At 46.0% G+C, this 16,072-nt stretch overlaps 1 protein-coding gene across 9 annotated transcripts in view; it reads right to left on the minus strand.

The window, feature by feature from the left end:
• IQSEC1 (IQ motif and Sec7 domain ArfGEF 1) overlaps nt 1–7,610 on the minus strand; it is a 357,476-nt gene extending 349,866 nt beyond the window's left edge. For 2 of the 9 annotated variants that reach the window (XM_069769830.1, XM_069769831.1), the window contains exon 1: nt 6,871–7,597. In XM_069769830.1, coding sequence (XP_069625931.1) covers nt 6,871–7,136 — 266 coding nt within the window. In that variant the 5' untranslated portion in view covers nt 7,137–7,597. Of the gene's footprint in view, nt 1–6,870 lie in introns of all 9 variants that reach the window. The other 7 variants (XM_069769835.1, XM_069769834.1, XM_069769832.1 and 4 more) reach the window with 5 other exon arrangements.
• Nucleotides 7,611–16,072: the final 8,462 nt, after the last annotated feature.

Here is a 16,072-nt window from a genome sequence, read left to right on the forward strand (position 1 = left end):
AGTAGCCTAAAAGTATCTGCAGGCTGCAAAACTCAAAAAAGGTGGAATTAACATAACAGAGAGAGTAAGAACAATAGGATCAAATTAGAATAATGCCAAGTGTGGGCTGCATATCAGGAAGTACTTCTGGCCTGCAAAATCCACTTGCCTAAGAAGCTCCCCCCTCCCCCCCCAAATAGCATGAGATGACCTCCTTGCCACCTGCATGCAGAAGGCAGGACCCCTCAGACAGGAGAAGGCTCTAACAGACACTTCACTCATCTGGGTATAGGCTGCCTACTTTATAGGCAACTCTTCCCATATTAGGGATTGTAATCCCAAGGGAGCCATAAACTCAGGGGAAATTCAGTGTATTGCAACACTTTGCAGGTCTGCACAGCTATACCATACAGGGGCCCACAAAATTAAGTAGCGTCAAAATTGGAAGTGCAGAGGAAGCAACTGTGGCTGTTCCTAACCAGCCTCATTCCCTTAAGAAAGTCCTGGAGGAACCCATGTACTTCTGCAACTGCTCTATGCAGAAACTCAGCATCTAAAGGCCATGGTCTGGCACGCCACACTGAATCCAGCACAGCAGTTCCAGTTTAGCGTCACTGACCGGCACATAAGTAAAAGCCACCTAGTTTTACTGGGTGTAAAAAATGAAATTAAGCTTTTTGAAATGCTACTTGCAAGAAGCATTTAATAATTTACTATTTTAATAATTTACTCTCCCCATCAGTATGCTGTAAGAAAACACCTTGAAATACCTTGTTCTTTTTTCCTCATAGCTTCTGTGATCTGCCATTGAATAAGCTCTTCCTACCAATACTTCTTTGAACATGATGTATTTTGCTCCAGGTTTTCAAAAAAGCTGCAACTTATTTTTTGCCAGAAGACACCTTCCCTAAGGACTGACGGGGACTTGCCTTCCTATGCAAATAACCAGGCCAACAAGACTGCAAGTCAGATCCAGACGTGCATATGTCTATACTTCACATTCTCCCAAAAGTTTGTTACTTTAAGTGGATAAGGACGAAGTTTAGCATCCCTCACTCAACAAGAAGCTAAGCTCCTCAAAAGCACTGTGCTTGTCACATTTGTGAAGAACAGGTCAACTGCTTCCCCTAACCCCATGTTTCTATGGAGTTGTTCAGTGCCATCCCTCTAACACAGTTTAAAAATGTAAAAATGTACGTTGTTGACAAGTCGTAATTACTACATCGGAGATTACACTATTAGGATTGACCCAAGAGCCATTGCCTACGGTAATAGTACACCATTCCAAACTCACCAACTTTTCAGGAGGAGTTAAGGACACAGTTGCTCAAGTCTGAGTCCCTCTGTTTCACACAGGCCATCATACTGAACTCACAGCTACGTCTTCTGGTAATAACTGGCAGACCAAGACTCGGGTCTTCCTTTACATGCCTCGCATGAGAAAATGAGAGTAATCAGTATGCTGCTGGTGACCTACATGCATATATGCATACAGCCCATCACATACAGGCTTGTTTTGGAGTGAGATGTTTTGGAGGAGAGCAAAGGGGATCTGCAGACATAAACTGGACTCACAGTAATTACAGCAGCTCTCATCTGCTCACCAAGGACCTAGGATCCATGAACACTGAAACTTGTTTTATTAGTTACACAGTACACATCAGCTTTCAAATTAATCTGTCTTTATGTGTTATCATTTAGCTTAACATTTAGCAGATATTAAGTACAAGAATTTGCCGATATTTCAACAGAGATCCAAAATAATTTAGTTTAGTTAGCAAGTTCATGTCTTATTACACATCTTCACACTATTGATTTCCTACAGTCTGCCAGAACAACAAATGCCTAAGAGATGCTCACTCATCTGCTGATGTACAAATCACACTAATGATGCCGAAAATGAGTGCTGCAAAAGCACTCCCTTCAGTGTCAAGTCCTTACTCTCCTAGCTCAGTAGTCATACCATTCCAGTTATGTATTGAAAATAAAATTAACAGAATTGTTTTAAATTATTTGAAAATGCAAATTTACATTCTGCCCAACCTCAGAATTACACCATCCCTATCCGCTATAGGACTGACAGAATATGCAGCATACTGTGGTAGTAAAGCGTTCATTTTGGACACAAACTGCACTTTCCACGTAAAATATTCTTCACGAGCAAAATAAGCTAAATAGGTAGAGGTGCATCTTTTAGTAGTGACTGAACTGTGACTATCAGTCACAAATCACGCTTTCCTACACAGCTGATTGCAAAAGAGGACCTAACAAAAGCCCTTCATCTACATCCTTGTTGACAGGAAGGCAGAGAAAGCAAAATCTTGCCCAAACATACTTAACAGATGCTGGATACCTCTACTTCACTAAACCAAACAAAAATAAGCTGCTATTCAAGCACAGCACAGGCAATGAAATGGGATTTACGTCATACGAGCAGTCTGTCTCAGTAAAGGCCATCTCTGGAGGGAAAAAAAAAGTCAGGCTGGTCTCTATACTAATGCAATCTTTGGCTTCCTGCTGAGACTGTGTGCAAGGGGAGCGTTCAGTGCCGATAGCGACACGCAAAGCCACAAGCTCATTTTATGTAGGCCATAAAGCAGCCTTCACATGTGACTATCACCAGAGCAACAACTTCCACTTACTAGATTGCACTAAGCACACCTCAGCTGAGACCGAGAGTATCTTCTAAATGCAGTGAGGATTTCTTAGAGCTCTGAATTGTGACTATTTTCCCCCAGAGAACAAAGCCAGTCCTAGATTCATTTAAAAATAAATCAGTCAGGCCAGGTGCAGAATTTAGACTAGTTGCAAATAACAACCCTCTAAGATTGTTTATCTTAGCAGACAATTATTCCCTACCTCCTGCTCAAACTCTCACCAGGCACTTCCTCGGTGGAAAAGCAGCATGGTTTTTAACTTGATTAGGTTAAGTACAAATATTACTCCCTAAGCTGGTAACATGCCAGTGCTGAATTTTCAGAGCTGGAAAATAGTACTTGTGCAGATTTGAGAAGATCCAGTACATTTGGTTTTACATATTTACACTAAAAAGGGTATTACCAAAATTGATGTATTGAACATGTCTTCCTTACACCAAGGATCTGAGTTTTAGAAGTTCTGTTTTCTCAAGTGTTAAATGAAATGGATTAACTGAAAATTAGTCTTATGCAACTTAATGAGTTAAAATACCTATTGTTATCTTTAACATGCTGATTCATTACATCTAACAGAGCCTTGTAATCAGCTAATTATCCTCTACTCCATTTGTGGATTTTAAGGTTGATTTGCACTCAGCAAATTACTACAAAATTAAGTGAAAGAGCACCCAAACCTTTTTTTCATATAATCTCCTTGCAGGATAACGAGCACACCTGCACCTACTAATACATCCCTCTGCTCTTCCCTCCCTCAGATAGCCACCTACACAAGAGAAACTTTCTTTCTACTCTGTCCCTTTTTTTTTTGGAAGGACACAAACCAGAATATTTTTACGTTACTGGACTGGTGTTTTTTTTCTTCCAGAAGTCTATTACAGGGCTCATTAACAGTTCCCTACCCCGCAAGAGATCAAGCTAAAGAATTTCTACAAATATGCCAGCTTTTCTAAATTATTTAAGCAGTCTTCAGCTGTATAGCCTTCCCATTGTAAGACCTGAAAAGTTTCAGGATTTGTTTGGGTTGTTTGTTTTTTTTAAAATATATTTTATTAAGTATAAGAACTAATCATAAGCATACTATCTTGTATAACATTTCCATGCCTCCCTTTGCATCACACAAGTTAACTACCATCCAGTAATATGAAACAGCTGTCTCGACACTACAGTGTCAGTGATCCACATCCACTTTACACAGGTTGAACTGCTGCAGAGACAGGAGTCTAAGTGGTTTAGAAAAAAAAAACCTATTCAACTCTCAAGGTACAAGCGCTATAGATTACTTCCTAAAGTACTGATTTCTTGATGTATTTGACTGAGAGAAGCCCAGTTTCCTTCAAAAAGAATTCCAGTCATTTTAGCTTTGAAGTACTGAAGGGTAAGGAAGAACAGCGATCACCACTGGTACTTGGGCACAAAGCAGTGCTGCTGCCTCTGGGAGGAGGAAGACAGGGAGGTCTGTGCACTGGGGCAGGAGGGAACAAGCCGGACCTGCCATCCCACGCATCGCCTCTCTCCTAACGCCAGAGATCCCCAAAGCGAGCATCACTGACGTTGGATATTGAACTTCAGCAAACAAGGGATCCTTATTCCCCACCCAAACATACGCAAGGTGCACGTGATATGTAATTCTGGGGAAACTGAGACTGAGCTTCTGAATGGGAAGCTACAGACACCCAGAACCTGCAGGTTCAGTTTTCCTAAAGCCAAGATAACTGCAGGACTGGGAGAAGACTTTAAAACAAGGGTATTTTCTGTTTTCCAAGTGGGAGACATCCTTCATCTTTTCTATCCAGCCAGAAAGTAAACTGATCCTGTGGCTGGCTTGTTGCCCCTTGCTCCCAGACAGCCGCAGCCCCCACCTCACGCAGCTGGGGAGCCCACCGGTGAGATCCGCCTGCCCAGCGAGGCAGGGTCTCCCAGGGAAAAGAAGGGGCTCGCTCCCTATGAAGGAAGGGGGGTGACACAGAGGGACAGGGGACAATTCAGGGAGGCAGTATTCCTCAGATGAAGGTGGCCCTGAAAATCTGACTCACCACAGACATGCACGTGGGCAAAGGGCCCAGTCCAGGGCCAGACTCCCAGCGAGGGCCCTTCCCCACTAAGCCCTGCAGGCTATGCCTCAAAGCGATACAACTCTGCCATAAATATCCCAGATTAATTCCGATCCCAGCATCAAATCCACTTAAGAGACTTAAAAGCCTCCGAGTCCCTGGAGCTGCCTGCCCAAAGAGGGCTCTGCAAACGAGTCTTGGGCTGGAGAGGAGAAACGTTATCAAACAAGGCAAGCCATTTGTACAATTTTTAGTAATGTCGTTTGCAAGAGACAAATGGGACGAGATAGCTGAGTTGACGTCTTGTACTAGAAGCACAGCCACAAGAAATCCTCGGATGCATGGGGTAGGATTTGTGTAACCAACTATTCCATGCTTTCTGGAAATGGCTCGCTCTCCTTACGGGATTGATTGTTAAATGACAGCATATGCTCTCCAGTCTGTTTAAGGAGCTATTTGCTTAGTTTTCACAGAGACATCTCTGTTCATAAAAAAGCCTAGAACGATTACCCCAGCATCACAAAAAAAACCCCAAACCCTAAGTGGGTTAAAAAACTCTCTGACAGCAAGAAGGGAGCCGAGGAGGAAGAGCTGCTTCCCTTTCCACTCTGCCACACGGGTCCAGTGTGAGGCGTTTGGAAACAGGAGCAGGCAAAGGGGGCACCGAGCGACCAACGACCCTCCCCCGTCTCCTTCAACCTCCACGACACGCCAAGAAAACACCATTTCCGAGCGCCAGGATTTGGGGACTCCTTAAGCAGCAGCACCTCCCACCCCACCACGGCCGTCCCGCTGAGGGCACACACGGAGGCAGCGAGAGGTGCGAGGACCCGAGCCAGTTCTCCGGCTCCACTCGGCGGCATCCCTCCCCCCCGCTCCGCCCGCTGCCATCGGGGCCTCGGGAAGGGAGATGCGGCCGGGACCGCGGGCGGCAGCCGGGCCGGAGGGAGCCCCTGCCCCGGACTCCAGCCGAAGACCCTAACCCGGGGTGGGGGTCTCCCACGGAGGGTGCAGCCCCTGCCCCGTCCCGGCAGCAGCCGCAGCCCTCGCCTGGGGCTGGCGAGGAGCTTTCGCTCCCCGCTTGCCCGGAGCGGCGAGAGGTCCCTTAGGCGGCCGGGGCTCGGCGGCGGGCTGCGGGAGGGCTGCCCGGCGGAAAAAACCCGCCGACCGGAGCCGGGTGTTTGTTTCCGAATACGAGGAATTCGAGCGCACCGGACTACAAACAGCGCGGTGCGTCTCCGCACGGCGCACGCCTTTCCCGCTCCGCTCAAGTAAAACTAAGTCTTAAATACTTTCCCCCAAGTAGAAACACGTCGGGCAAGCGCCACGGCTCTCGCCGTGGCTATTCCCGAATTCCTGTTCCTCCAGGACGGGCGACAGAGGCCGGCTGCCAGGCGCAAAGGCCGGCAGCGAACGCGGCTCCAGAAGCGGGGCCAGCTCGCCCCGGCAGGAGCCGGCCCGCCCGGTGGCGAGCTGCCAATGTTTACTGACCCCTCTCCGGGTCACCCTCCTCGGCGGCCAGACCGCGGGCTCTCCGCGGCTCTCCCGGCGGGGAGCGCACGCCGCCCCTGCGGGAACCGCGGGGCCTCGACCCCCCCCCCCGGGGTCCCCGCGTACTCTAAAGCGGCAGGCGAGAGGCCACGGGGAGAAGGGCAGAGCTCGCCCCGCTCCTCCCAGCGCCCCGTGATGGTTGCTCTGCCGGGAGGGCGGCGTGCCCGGGGCAACCCCCCCCCCCCCCCCAATTCCCAAGCGCAGAGGGCGGCCGGGGCCCCGGTGGCCGCAGAGAAAGCCGCGGGCGAGGCGGGCAGAGAAGCCTGCCCGGGGGAGACCCGGCCCTGCTGCCGCGGCTCGGACCCCCCCGCCCCGACCCCGGGGGACCCCGGCTAGAGAACCGGTGAGGCACTGGCATCCACCGGGGTGTAGAGGCCGAGGCCGTCCCCTCCGCCCTCCAGCGCTGCTCGGCGAGGGCCCCCTCCTTCGCGGCGGGGTGCCCAGCCGAGCCGAGCCGAGCGGAGCTCGCCCCCACCCCCCCGGGCACGCACGGCGGAGAGTTCCGCTGCTTCCCAGGGCTCGTACGCGGGGCGGCTTTAGGAAACCGAAGGCAGGAGGCGAAAAGGGAAGGAAAGCCCCGCTAGAGAAAGACCCTCCTCGAAAAAGGGCGAAGGGACCCGGGCAGCACTTACTTTTCGTGCTTTGCGTTTTCCTGGATGGCGCTCAGCACCCCCGGGTACGCGGGGGGGACGCCCTGCTGGAGCCTGCATGTGGCCAGGTGCCGGTGATGCTCGTCCTGGAGACAGGCGTTTTCGTGGTACAACTTGGCCACTTGCTGCTCCAGCTCGTCTATCCTCCGCTTCTGCTTCTCCAGCAGCTCCTGCTGCGTCTCGATAATCTTGTTCAGCTCCTTCAGGTACTCCGCCGCCTTGCTGGGGTTCTCCGCTGGGCTCTCCATGGCCTCCCCGCACCTTTCACCCTCCGAGAAGCAGGTGGGGGGCGCAGGTGCCGGCCAGCCCGCTCCGCTGGGAACTTAAGCGAGAGGGAAGAAATAAATAACCCGCCGGAAACCGGCCCCCCTGCCAGCTCGGCTCTTCCCCTCCTAGAGCCGCGGCTGCCCAGCCGAGCGGGGGAGCGGCGCGCCGCGGCTCCTAGTCCGAGCCGCCATTGCTGGCGCTCGGCTTCCCGCTGCCGAGCGAGGGCAGAGCCGGCGGGGACTGCGGGCGCCGAGCCGCCGGCCGGAGGAGCCGGTGCTGCTCGGAGCTCCGCCGCCGCGCCGCCGCACGGGCGCTGTCCCGCCCCGCCGGAGCCGCAGCCCGGTTAGCCCGTCGCCTGGCAGCGCCCGCGCCCCCGCCGAGCATCGCAGCCCGGCATGGGAGCCCGCAGCCCGCCCGCTACTGCGGCCGGAGCCGGCCGGCCGCCGGGGATGCGCTTTAAGTAGCCGCCGCGGCCGCCTCCTCCGGGGGGGCCGACGGGGCTCGGCGGAGCGGCGGCCGCCGTGGCGGAGCGGAGCGGCGCGGAGCGGCGAGTCCCCCCCGCGGGGCCGCGGGCCCCCTTTCCGGCGGCCGGGGAGAGCCCCGGAGCGGCGCGGGGTGCGGTCCTGCGGAGCGGGGAAGGGGCCTCGGCCCCGGGGCGCTTCTGCCCGGGCGGCGCGGGGCGGCCCCGGCTCCCCGGTCCCCCGGCCGTGCCGGCGAGGGCCCGCGGAGAAGCGCGTCGTGCGCGGAGGCGGGCGGGGTAGGGCAGCCATGCGGGGAACCCGGTCTGCGAGACCTGATGGGGGAGCAGAGCTTTTTCCCTGGCACATCTGGGGAACGATTATTTATTGTTTAAAAGGCAGCGGGGTGTTGGCTCCTCGGAGCGGTGTGCCCGACGTCAGGCTTGTGCGGACCGCTGGTAGCAGAGACCTCTGCCTTGCCCGGCAGCAGCCCTGACATTTAAAACCTCTGTTGGTGAAACGCTGCTTCCCGTTCGGGTTGCATCCAGCCGAGAAAAGTTGCTGAGATCTGGGTCCTGTGTCATCCCGAGAGAACGCGTGTTGGGAATGCTTGTGAAAACCGGGAGGGAATAGGAAAGGGAAACGGAGGGGGAGACTGCAGGAAGAAGATAGGAAGGTGAAGACGTGCTGTTCTCCTCCCTTCCTCTCCATGTCCCTTTGATTTTTTTCTCATTTTTCTAGCTCTTCTCTCCCCCTTTAAACTTTTCAAGTTTTCAATTAGTAAAATTTTCTTAGAGTGGTTGTTTCAGCTGTCACTAAAGCACAAACCCTTTCTTGTGAAGTCAGCTCTCACTAGCATTTGCCAGGACGCGTTGCTTTTGGAGTACGGCTGATTCAGCAGAGTGAGGCGGTGGGGGACTAGCAGCAGCCATGGCTGCTGGCGAGGTTGGAGTCTCCGGGCTCTCCCCGTCGGGCCTTGGCATGAGGGGCTGAAGCTCTTGGAATGGAGTTCCAATGCGGAGGGTGTATGTCCCAACTTCTCACCCTCTGCCTCCTACTGCTTACTTGTCAAGGTGGAGAAGAGGGATGTGAGGGGAGGATAAAGCCTAGGAACACAGAGATTCATCTGGCAACTCTCATATGCATTCTGATTTTAGGTAGAAATAAGTTCTCGGCAAAACTGTTACTTTTGCTCTGGGCATATGTGCAACAAAGGGCTGTTGTGACGGTCGAAGTGACTGAAGCATGAAAGACTAATTTCCAGTCCTAGTGAGGATCATGAATTCACGGAAAAGTCTTCAGCTGCTCTTTGAAGAGGCCAAGCTTCTTTTCCAATAACTTGACCAGTATTTTTTGTTAGAATTGTTGAAAATATTTTTTTCAAAATACTCTTTGTTCAGAATATATTCGCTGAAGAGCAGTTTGCTCTTTGTGGAAAGAAATGTGCATCACAGTATCCCACTGAGGCAGCCTGCATAGTAGTATTTGAGGCGGCCAGGATATTTGTCAGGGGTTAAATTAATAAATAAAGCAAGTGAGCTTGCTTCTTATATGCAAAATAAAATGCAAAGTAAGACACTCAAAACTCATTAACGTATCTGCAGACAATAAAAGCTTATTAAGCATTTTGGGGAAAGGACAGCTGAAGTGGAGCTGCAGCAGCTAGTACAACTAGTATCTGTTGGAAAGACATCTTTTTAGGTAGAAATTACTAAGTTCATGGGACCCATGTAATGCTACTAAAGAGGCATGAGCCATTTTAAGTGTGATTAGTTTCCTTCTTTCTTGTACAGATTACCAGAAAATGCCTCAGTTCCCACGTGGAAAGTTGTATCTTGTTCACTGGCTTACGGTCTTGTTAGATAAGCTAACTGAGGAATAATAGCTTGTGAAGGGACTAGCTTCTCTTTTTTGTCTGGTTGATTTTGGAGGGTTTTTTTGAGAGGATACCAGTAACAAGATAATGAACTTGACCTGCCAGTCAGAAGCTCGGCTGCTTGTGCTTTCCCATAGATGACATGATGTCCTGGTTTCAGCTGGGATAGAGTTAACTGTCTTCCTAGTAGCTGGTACAGTGCTGTGTTTTGAGTTCAGTATGTGAAGAATGTTGATAACACTGATGTTTTCAGTTGTTGCTCAGTAGTGTTTAGACTAGAGTCAAGGATTTTTCAGCTTCTCATGCCCAGCCAGGGCACCTGACCCAAACTGGCCAACAGTGTATTCCATACCATGGGACGTCCCATCTAGTTTAGGAACTGGGAAGTGGGGGGGCAGGGATTCGCTGCTTGGGGACTGGCTGGGTGTCAGTCGGCGGGTGGTGAGCAATTGCCTGTGCATCATTTGTACATTCCAATCCTTTTATTACTACTGTTGTCATTTTATTAGTGTTATCATTATCATTATTAGTTTCTTCTTTTCTGTTCTATTAAACCGTTCTTATCTCAACCCACGAGTTTTACTTCTTGTTCCCGATTTTCTCCCCCATCCCACTGGATGGGGGGGAGTGAGTGAGCAGCTGCATGGTGCTTAGTTGCTGGCTGGGGTTAAACCACAACACATGGAAAAAAATCAAACCTACTGGACACACTCTTCCCAGGAAACCCTCTTCCCAGGAAACCATAAATTAGACTGGAAAATACAGTAAACCCCCAGACATGCCCTAGGGTTGGCACCTGCCTTCCTGGACCATGTTACTGGTGTGTCTTGTGTGTTGCTGGCAGTCGGCATTTAGGAACAGGAAGGAGTTCTCTCTGTCTGAGGGGATCGTTTCTGTGAGCCTCAAAAGGCCTGTATGCTTCATCACCTTCATCACGCTCTGTAAATTAACAACAAGGGGTAAACTTAGAAGATAAGCATATTCATGGAATCGATAATATATTAAATCTCTATCTGTATGTAAGACACAGATTGTAAAAGCAGATCCAGCTTGTTCAGATTTGCTCAGTTAGAAAATTAAGTGACATCAAGCCTAACCTTTTTAAATATGAAAATTACTAAAATAGCATTCTTATTACTTGCTAACATCTTACCTCAGACTGTCCATTTTCATAAGCTAAGCAGCACATAGTTAATTCTTGCCTGGGAAAGTGCCAAGGAAGATTTAAATATGAAAGGAAATGTTGCTCATGCAGTAAGTAGGATTCTCTTACCAAGTTATTATTAGCAATACATAACTGTCCCATCACACTTTGGAAAAACCTTAGGATGGCCTTAGCTTTAGACTGTCTCAAGTCTTGGTATTTTCTGGCAAATTGATATCCTGCAGAGTACCATTTGTGAGTGTAAGGGTATTTGTTCCAATGCCTGGTCCAAATTCTGATCAGGGTTCAAAGAGACACCTCTGTCTGCTGTTTAGATGCCCAACAGAGATCAGGCACATTTGCCTGTCCAGTCCTGAAAACCTGGCTCTTGTACTTGCCACGTGCCTGTCTAACTCGGATGCTTTGTCAGTTTTAAGTTTATTGTACTGCATAAAAACTAAGCATAAAATGTTACTGTTTCAAAAGTGGTTTGGTGTGGCTAAATGCCATGAGCGAGCAAACAGCTGAAGTAATGTTTTCAAAACAAGATGAAACCAGGGAAAAGCATCTGATACATGTTTTCCATGTAAAATTAATTAGGTCAGTGCAATAAAAAAAACAAAGACCCAGAAGTCATGCAGTGATTTGTGCTCAATCTTAACTCTGCCCTCCATCTCTCAAAAAATTCTCTTGGAAGCCACTTCTTTCTTGCTTGCACTTCTCTCTTACACTCCCCTCCTTTAATTCTCTCCTTCTCTCTTTGGTTTTGCTGTGTTGTGTTTAGACATTAAGGAATTTTATCCTGCTGTTATGAGTTTATCCTGTTATTAGAGTTTATATGTAGGTACCAACCTCTTTCACACCATTTGCCTAACGTATGTGTACTCTCTTTCACGTGTCCTAATACATGACATACATGTTCCTTACCTCATAACTGTGTATTCACCATGCACCCAGAAGTGCTTGTTCATCTCCAGTGGGCTGATGGTGGGGGATCGGCCAAGTAATACCAGAAAAATCAACATTCTTTGTAGCCCATTTGCTGCACGCTTTTGAGATTCCTTGGAGAAAGAAGGCAATAGAAATCACACTGCTGACCTGGCCCATTGCCCCGGTAGGCCATACACTGCCCATGAGACTGATACCTGACTCTAAGGTATTAGGAAAAAAAAAAAAAGAAAAAAAGGCGGCACAACCTTAAAGACCTGAAGTCTTTTAGAAACTATGGTGTTTATGGCTTGTTCTTTCTCCTTTTCTGGTTACATAGTTACATATAACCCACTTTTAAAACCTGACATCTTATTTCTCTTACTAGTGTATCTGATTTCTACTTACAAGCACAAAACTTCCTTATGCCTTTTCCTACCACAAATCTTTTTTTGCAGTAATCTCTTGTAAAATATGATCGTGATACCATTTACCTTTTTCTTAGGTAAATGGAATGTATTGAGACTCGCTCTATGTACCTCAACCCTTCTTCTAAAAAGGGAAAATACTTGACCAGCTATAAGGTCAACTGTGGAGTTTTCTGCACTTTATTCTAGAGTACTGCTTGCATCACCACATGGTGCCTGTATAGCTTTTATGGCACTTGAACAATTAGGCTGTGTTTTTGCCCTGACCAGTTTATAAACTGTTTGAAATATCACAAGCTAAGCATGACAAAATTACAGACCATATTTTAAGGCATATACACAAGGCAGTAGAAAGTTCAATTTCAATTTTATGAGTTCCAATTCTGAGTGTACCAATCATTACTGTTTGTATGAATTGCCTTTTGATTTATGAAGGAAATGATAAATTGGCTCTTCCAGGTTATGTAGCTTAATCTGGAAGTTTGCCTGCAGAGTTTGGTCCAGAGCTAATCCGTCTAAGTACCTAACTTTAACCAAGTCTTTAACTCTAATGAGGCTTTCATAAAAGTATTTCCACTGTATTTTTGTTAGTTTCTGTGAATTCTCTCTATATATCTTGTTTTGGTAAGCGATATCAGGGAAGTTTAGTAGGCAAAAAAAATTGTGTCCTCTTGTGCGAACTTCTGGGGAAAGGACTATGTCTGTCTTTGTGTCCTGTGAAAGCACCATTAATGTAAGGTATCAAGCAACTCTAATATTAAAGTGTGGGATAAATTAGCAAGGAATATTTTGCTTCTTTGGGGAAAGAGGAAAAATCAGTGATGGGTTTATAAAGGAAAGAGTATGCTGTTTAAGGAGATGGTTCACAGTTTTTCTTGGGGAGTATGATGTGGCAATGTGGCAGTGGCACTGAATGCAAGGCTTACTGTGTGCTGGGGAGGGGACGTGTGCTGATACGCTGGATTGTGGGACAGATGCTGCATTCTAGCAAAGTGGGAGGAAGGGAATAAAACCATGTGGAGCACTTGCAAATGCAGCACCTGGTGTCATCTGTAGAGGAGCTGCAAACCACTTCATAAGCCCTTGGATATCAGCAGTGCAAGGGCCTTGGGAAATACTGTAGTGGAGGATCACCACAAGAAAAAAAGCATGCATGCTTCTGCTAAACGTGGAAGCCTATGTCGTTATCTTTTACTGCACTGTGCACTGTGGCAATAGATGAATGCTTACCAGTTAAGCCAAGGAAAGATAGGAACTTACACATAGAGATTTACTTCTGATATGTGGTCAGACAAACACGATTTCTAATTGTGTTAAATTTCCTGAGGGTATATGGACTATAAATTTACCTTGAGCTACTTAAGCTTCCTGGTTAGGATGATCACAGGGGTTTTCATGACCAGTTATAAGAACAAACAAGCTCAAAAGAAGATTGTTTAAAATTCAATTTATGATAGTTCATATTGAGAATGGAGCTTAAGAACAGCTTTGGAATAGTTTTGAGACTCTTTTTTCTACTCAATCTCTCAGTGAAACCAAACAAGACTACTTCAATCCAGAAAGAATTTTACTGTGAAAGTGCTAAGTAATTTTAAAAAGAGGACTAAATGGAACTTATAACTCTAATTTAGCAATAAATATAACGAAATTCTGAGTACAGCTGTAATTATTCCTCTGTTAATTAAGTTATTTTATAAATGGTGCAGAAAATAATTTCTTGGTACTTAAACTGAGATTGAAGCCAAATCAGAGTTGGAATAATGGACACCTTTCATGAAAACAAAACATTTCAAGTTGTAGGATGAATTGTGACTGAATGAGAAAAATGGATGCTACAATATCAAATACCTAGTGTGAAGAGCAGGTAAGTGCTGGAAGAAAATACTTACAAAGATGAACAGCACAGATTTATTGCCAAGGACAAAAAACCTTAGACATCAGATTCGGAAACTGAATACTAAAAGAGGAAAGTAAACAAATAAAACCCTCCCAAAATTACAACTTCATAAATTCACTGAAAACAAGGAAAAATATCAAATGCTAAAATATCCATTTCAATGTTTCATCACCATTTCTTGATTACATGATTTCATTGCAACATGCTTCTTTTTCAAGCTTATAAAGCAATAAAGTATCATATACAATATCAAATACCAGCATTTCAATATAAAAAAAACCCCAACCAAAGTTTTCATTAAGTCTGTTCTGGATAAAAACTTAATAAGCAAACTTGCTCATATAAAAGTCTTGAAGGTTTTTGTCTGTGTTTTTGGTTTGTTTTTTTTTTTTTAAACGTTACTTAAAGGAATAATTACCTATGCTGCCAGAGTTAAATTCACAGTTTTCTATTTTAAGATGTTGTATTCCATTTTCATTCCATACATTTCCATTCTAATATTTTTCTATACTTTAATGGGTTGAAGTCAGTTTTTCAGTGCTTACCATATTCTTCAGACTGAATTAATCTTGGCAAATTTCAGCAAAAGCTGCTTTCAGAATAAGATTATGAGAAAACATGAAAATCGGATAATATTATTTTCTTTTTTAAACATCTATGGAAACAGAAATTAGTGAAAAGTCAGAAGAAGCAACTGTGATAAAATATGAAGTCCTCAGAAATATGTATTTCTTTTGCCACAGGTGTTTTAAATTGGACACCTACATTGATGAAAAATAATGATTTTTATCATTCATTTCTTTTTCTTGTTTCACGTCTGTAATTGGCATGTTGCTTACTAGGATGCCATGAACAGAAACTCTCTTAGATGGCATAGTAATATTTTTTACGTTAGGAAAACAATTCTGCCTTCAAAGAGGAGTTAAAATAGTAAAAAAAAAAAATGGGGAAACATCCTGAAAAATCAGTATCAGATGGTATTTCCAATATGTATTCTGTTCATTCTGTCTGAATCCAATGGATAAAATTGCAAATAATTTGAAAGCAGGGCATACCATAATGTATAGCTATATGATCAAAGAGAAGAATTTGTCACATGGGTAATCCTAATTACAGCATTTGATAACTCCTGAATGCTCGAAAATTCAGCCTTGCCTATCCTTTTAGGTAGTATACATCTCCATACCTCCTCACCGTTATATGTTCTCATTTGAAATCTTGTATCCCTATAAATGGTTTTAAAGAGCTAGCATTCAAAGTAAGATGTACAGCTCACTCAAGAAGCACTTACATGACTGAAAATGAAGATTATGACAGAGGCTTAATCTGTTATTGCCATCTGTAATTTTTTTTGTTTGTGCATTTGGATGGCTTAGTGAATCCTTGTCATCTACGAAACTTGGAGGAAAAAAAACGTATTTACTCATTTCATATGAACTGCAACAACATATAAATCATGAAGGCTTGGGTTTCCAATCCTTTCATACAGTCCAGACCACCTTTTAATTGAGTATACTGTTATGTACATCTGACAGGTTTTAATAGTGATGTGGACCATTTCACCTGCTTTTTCTAATTGTACAGCATCCCTAGGACAGCTACACTATCTGCTGTCAAGATTAACGTACATAAATATAACATTTCACTCTATGTCAGCAGCTAGAAATGGGCAATGTTAATTCAGGCAGTCGTTAGCTAAAATAGGTCACTAGCAAATAATTACAAGTTGCTACTGAGAACCACTAATCTCAAGTCCATCTCCAAACTCTGTTATAACAGGCAACAACTTTCCATCTTTGTATCTGCAAAATGGATGCTGTATTGCATATGTCTCTGAAGCTTATCTTGAGGCTACAGATGCTTTTCCACTAACAAAATGGCATAAGGCAAAGATCCCAAAGAACGCCGTTAGGTTTACATGGTGAAATGTTCTGTGGAGAACCGGCTCCAGTCTCAGCAGTGAGGTCCTTTGCTCAGGCTGGAGCCCAGTGGTCAGTACTGCTAACTAGCTCGGGTACAGCCCTGTGCTGACAACCACAGTACTTGCAACTCTGGAGCAAGCTAAGGCACAGCTAGTTCACAGATCTCGACGTTGTCCTGTATGGTGAGATTTAACATGAGCTTCCATGATGAAAATGGAATGCTAGGGAAAAAAGAGTCTCTCTAAAATCTGGACCTATACCAAAC

Source organism: Haliaeetus albicilla, chromosome 24 (assembly GCF_947461875.1).
Source record: "Haliaeetus albicilla chromosome 24, bHalAlb1.1, whole genome shotgun sequence".
In the NCBI taxonomy this organism is placed as follows: domain Eukaryota; kingdom Metazoa; phylum Chordata; class Aves; order Accipitriformes; family Accipitridae; genus Haliaeetus; species Haliaeetus albicilla.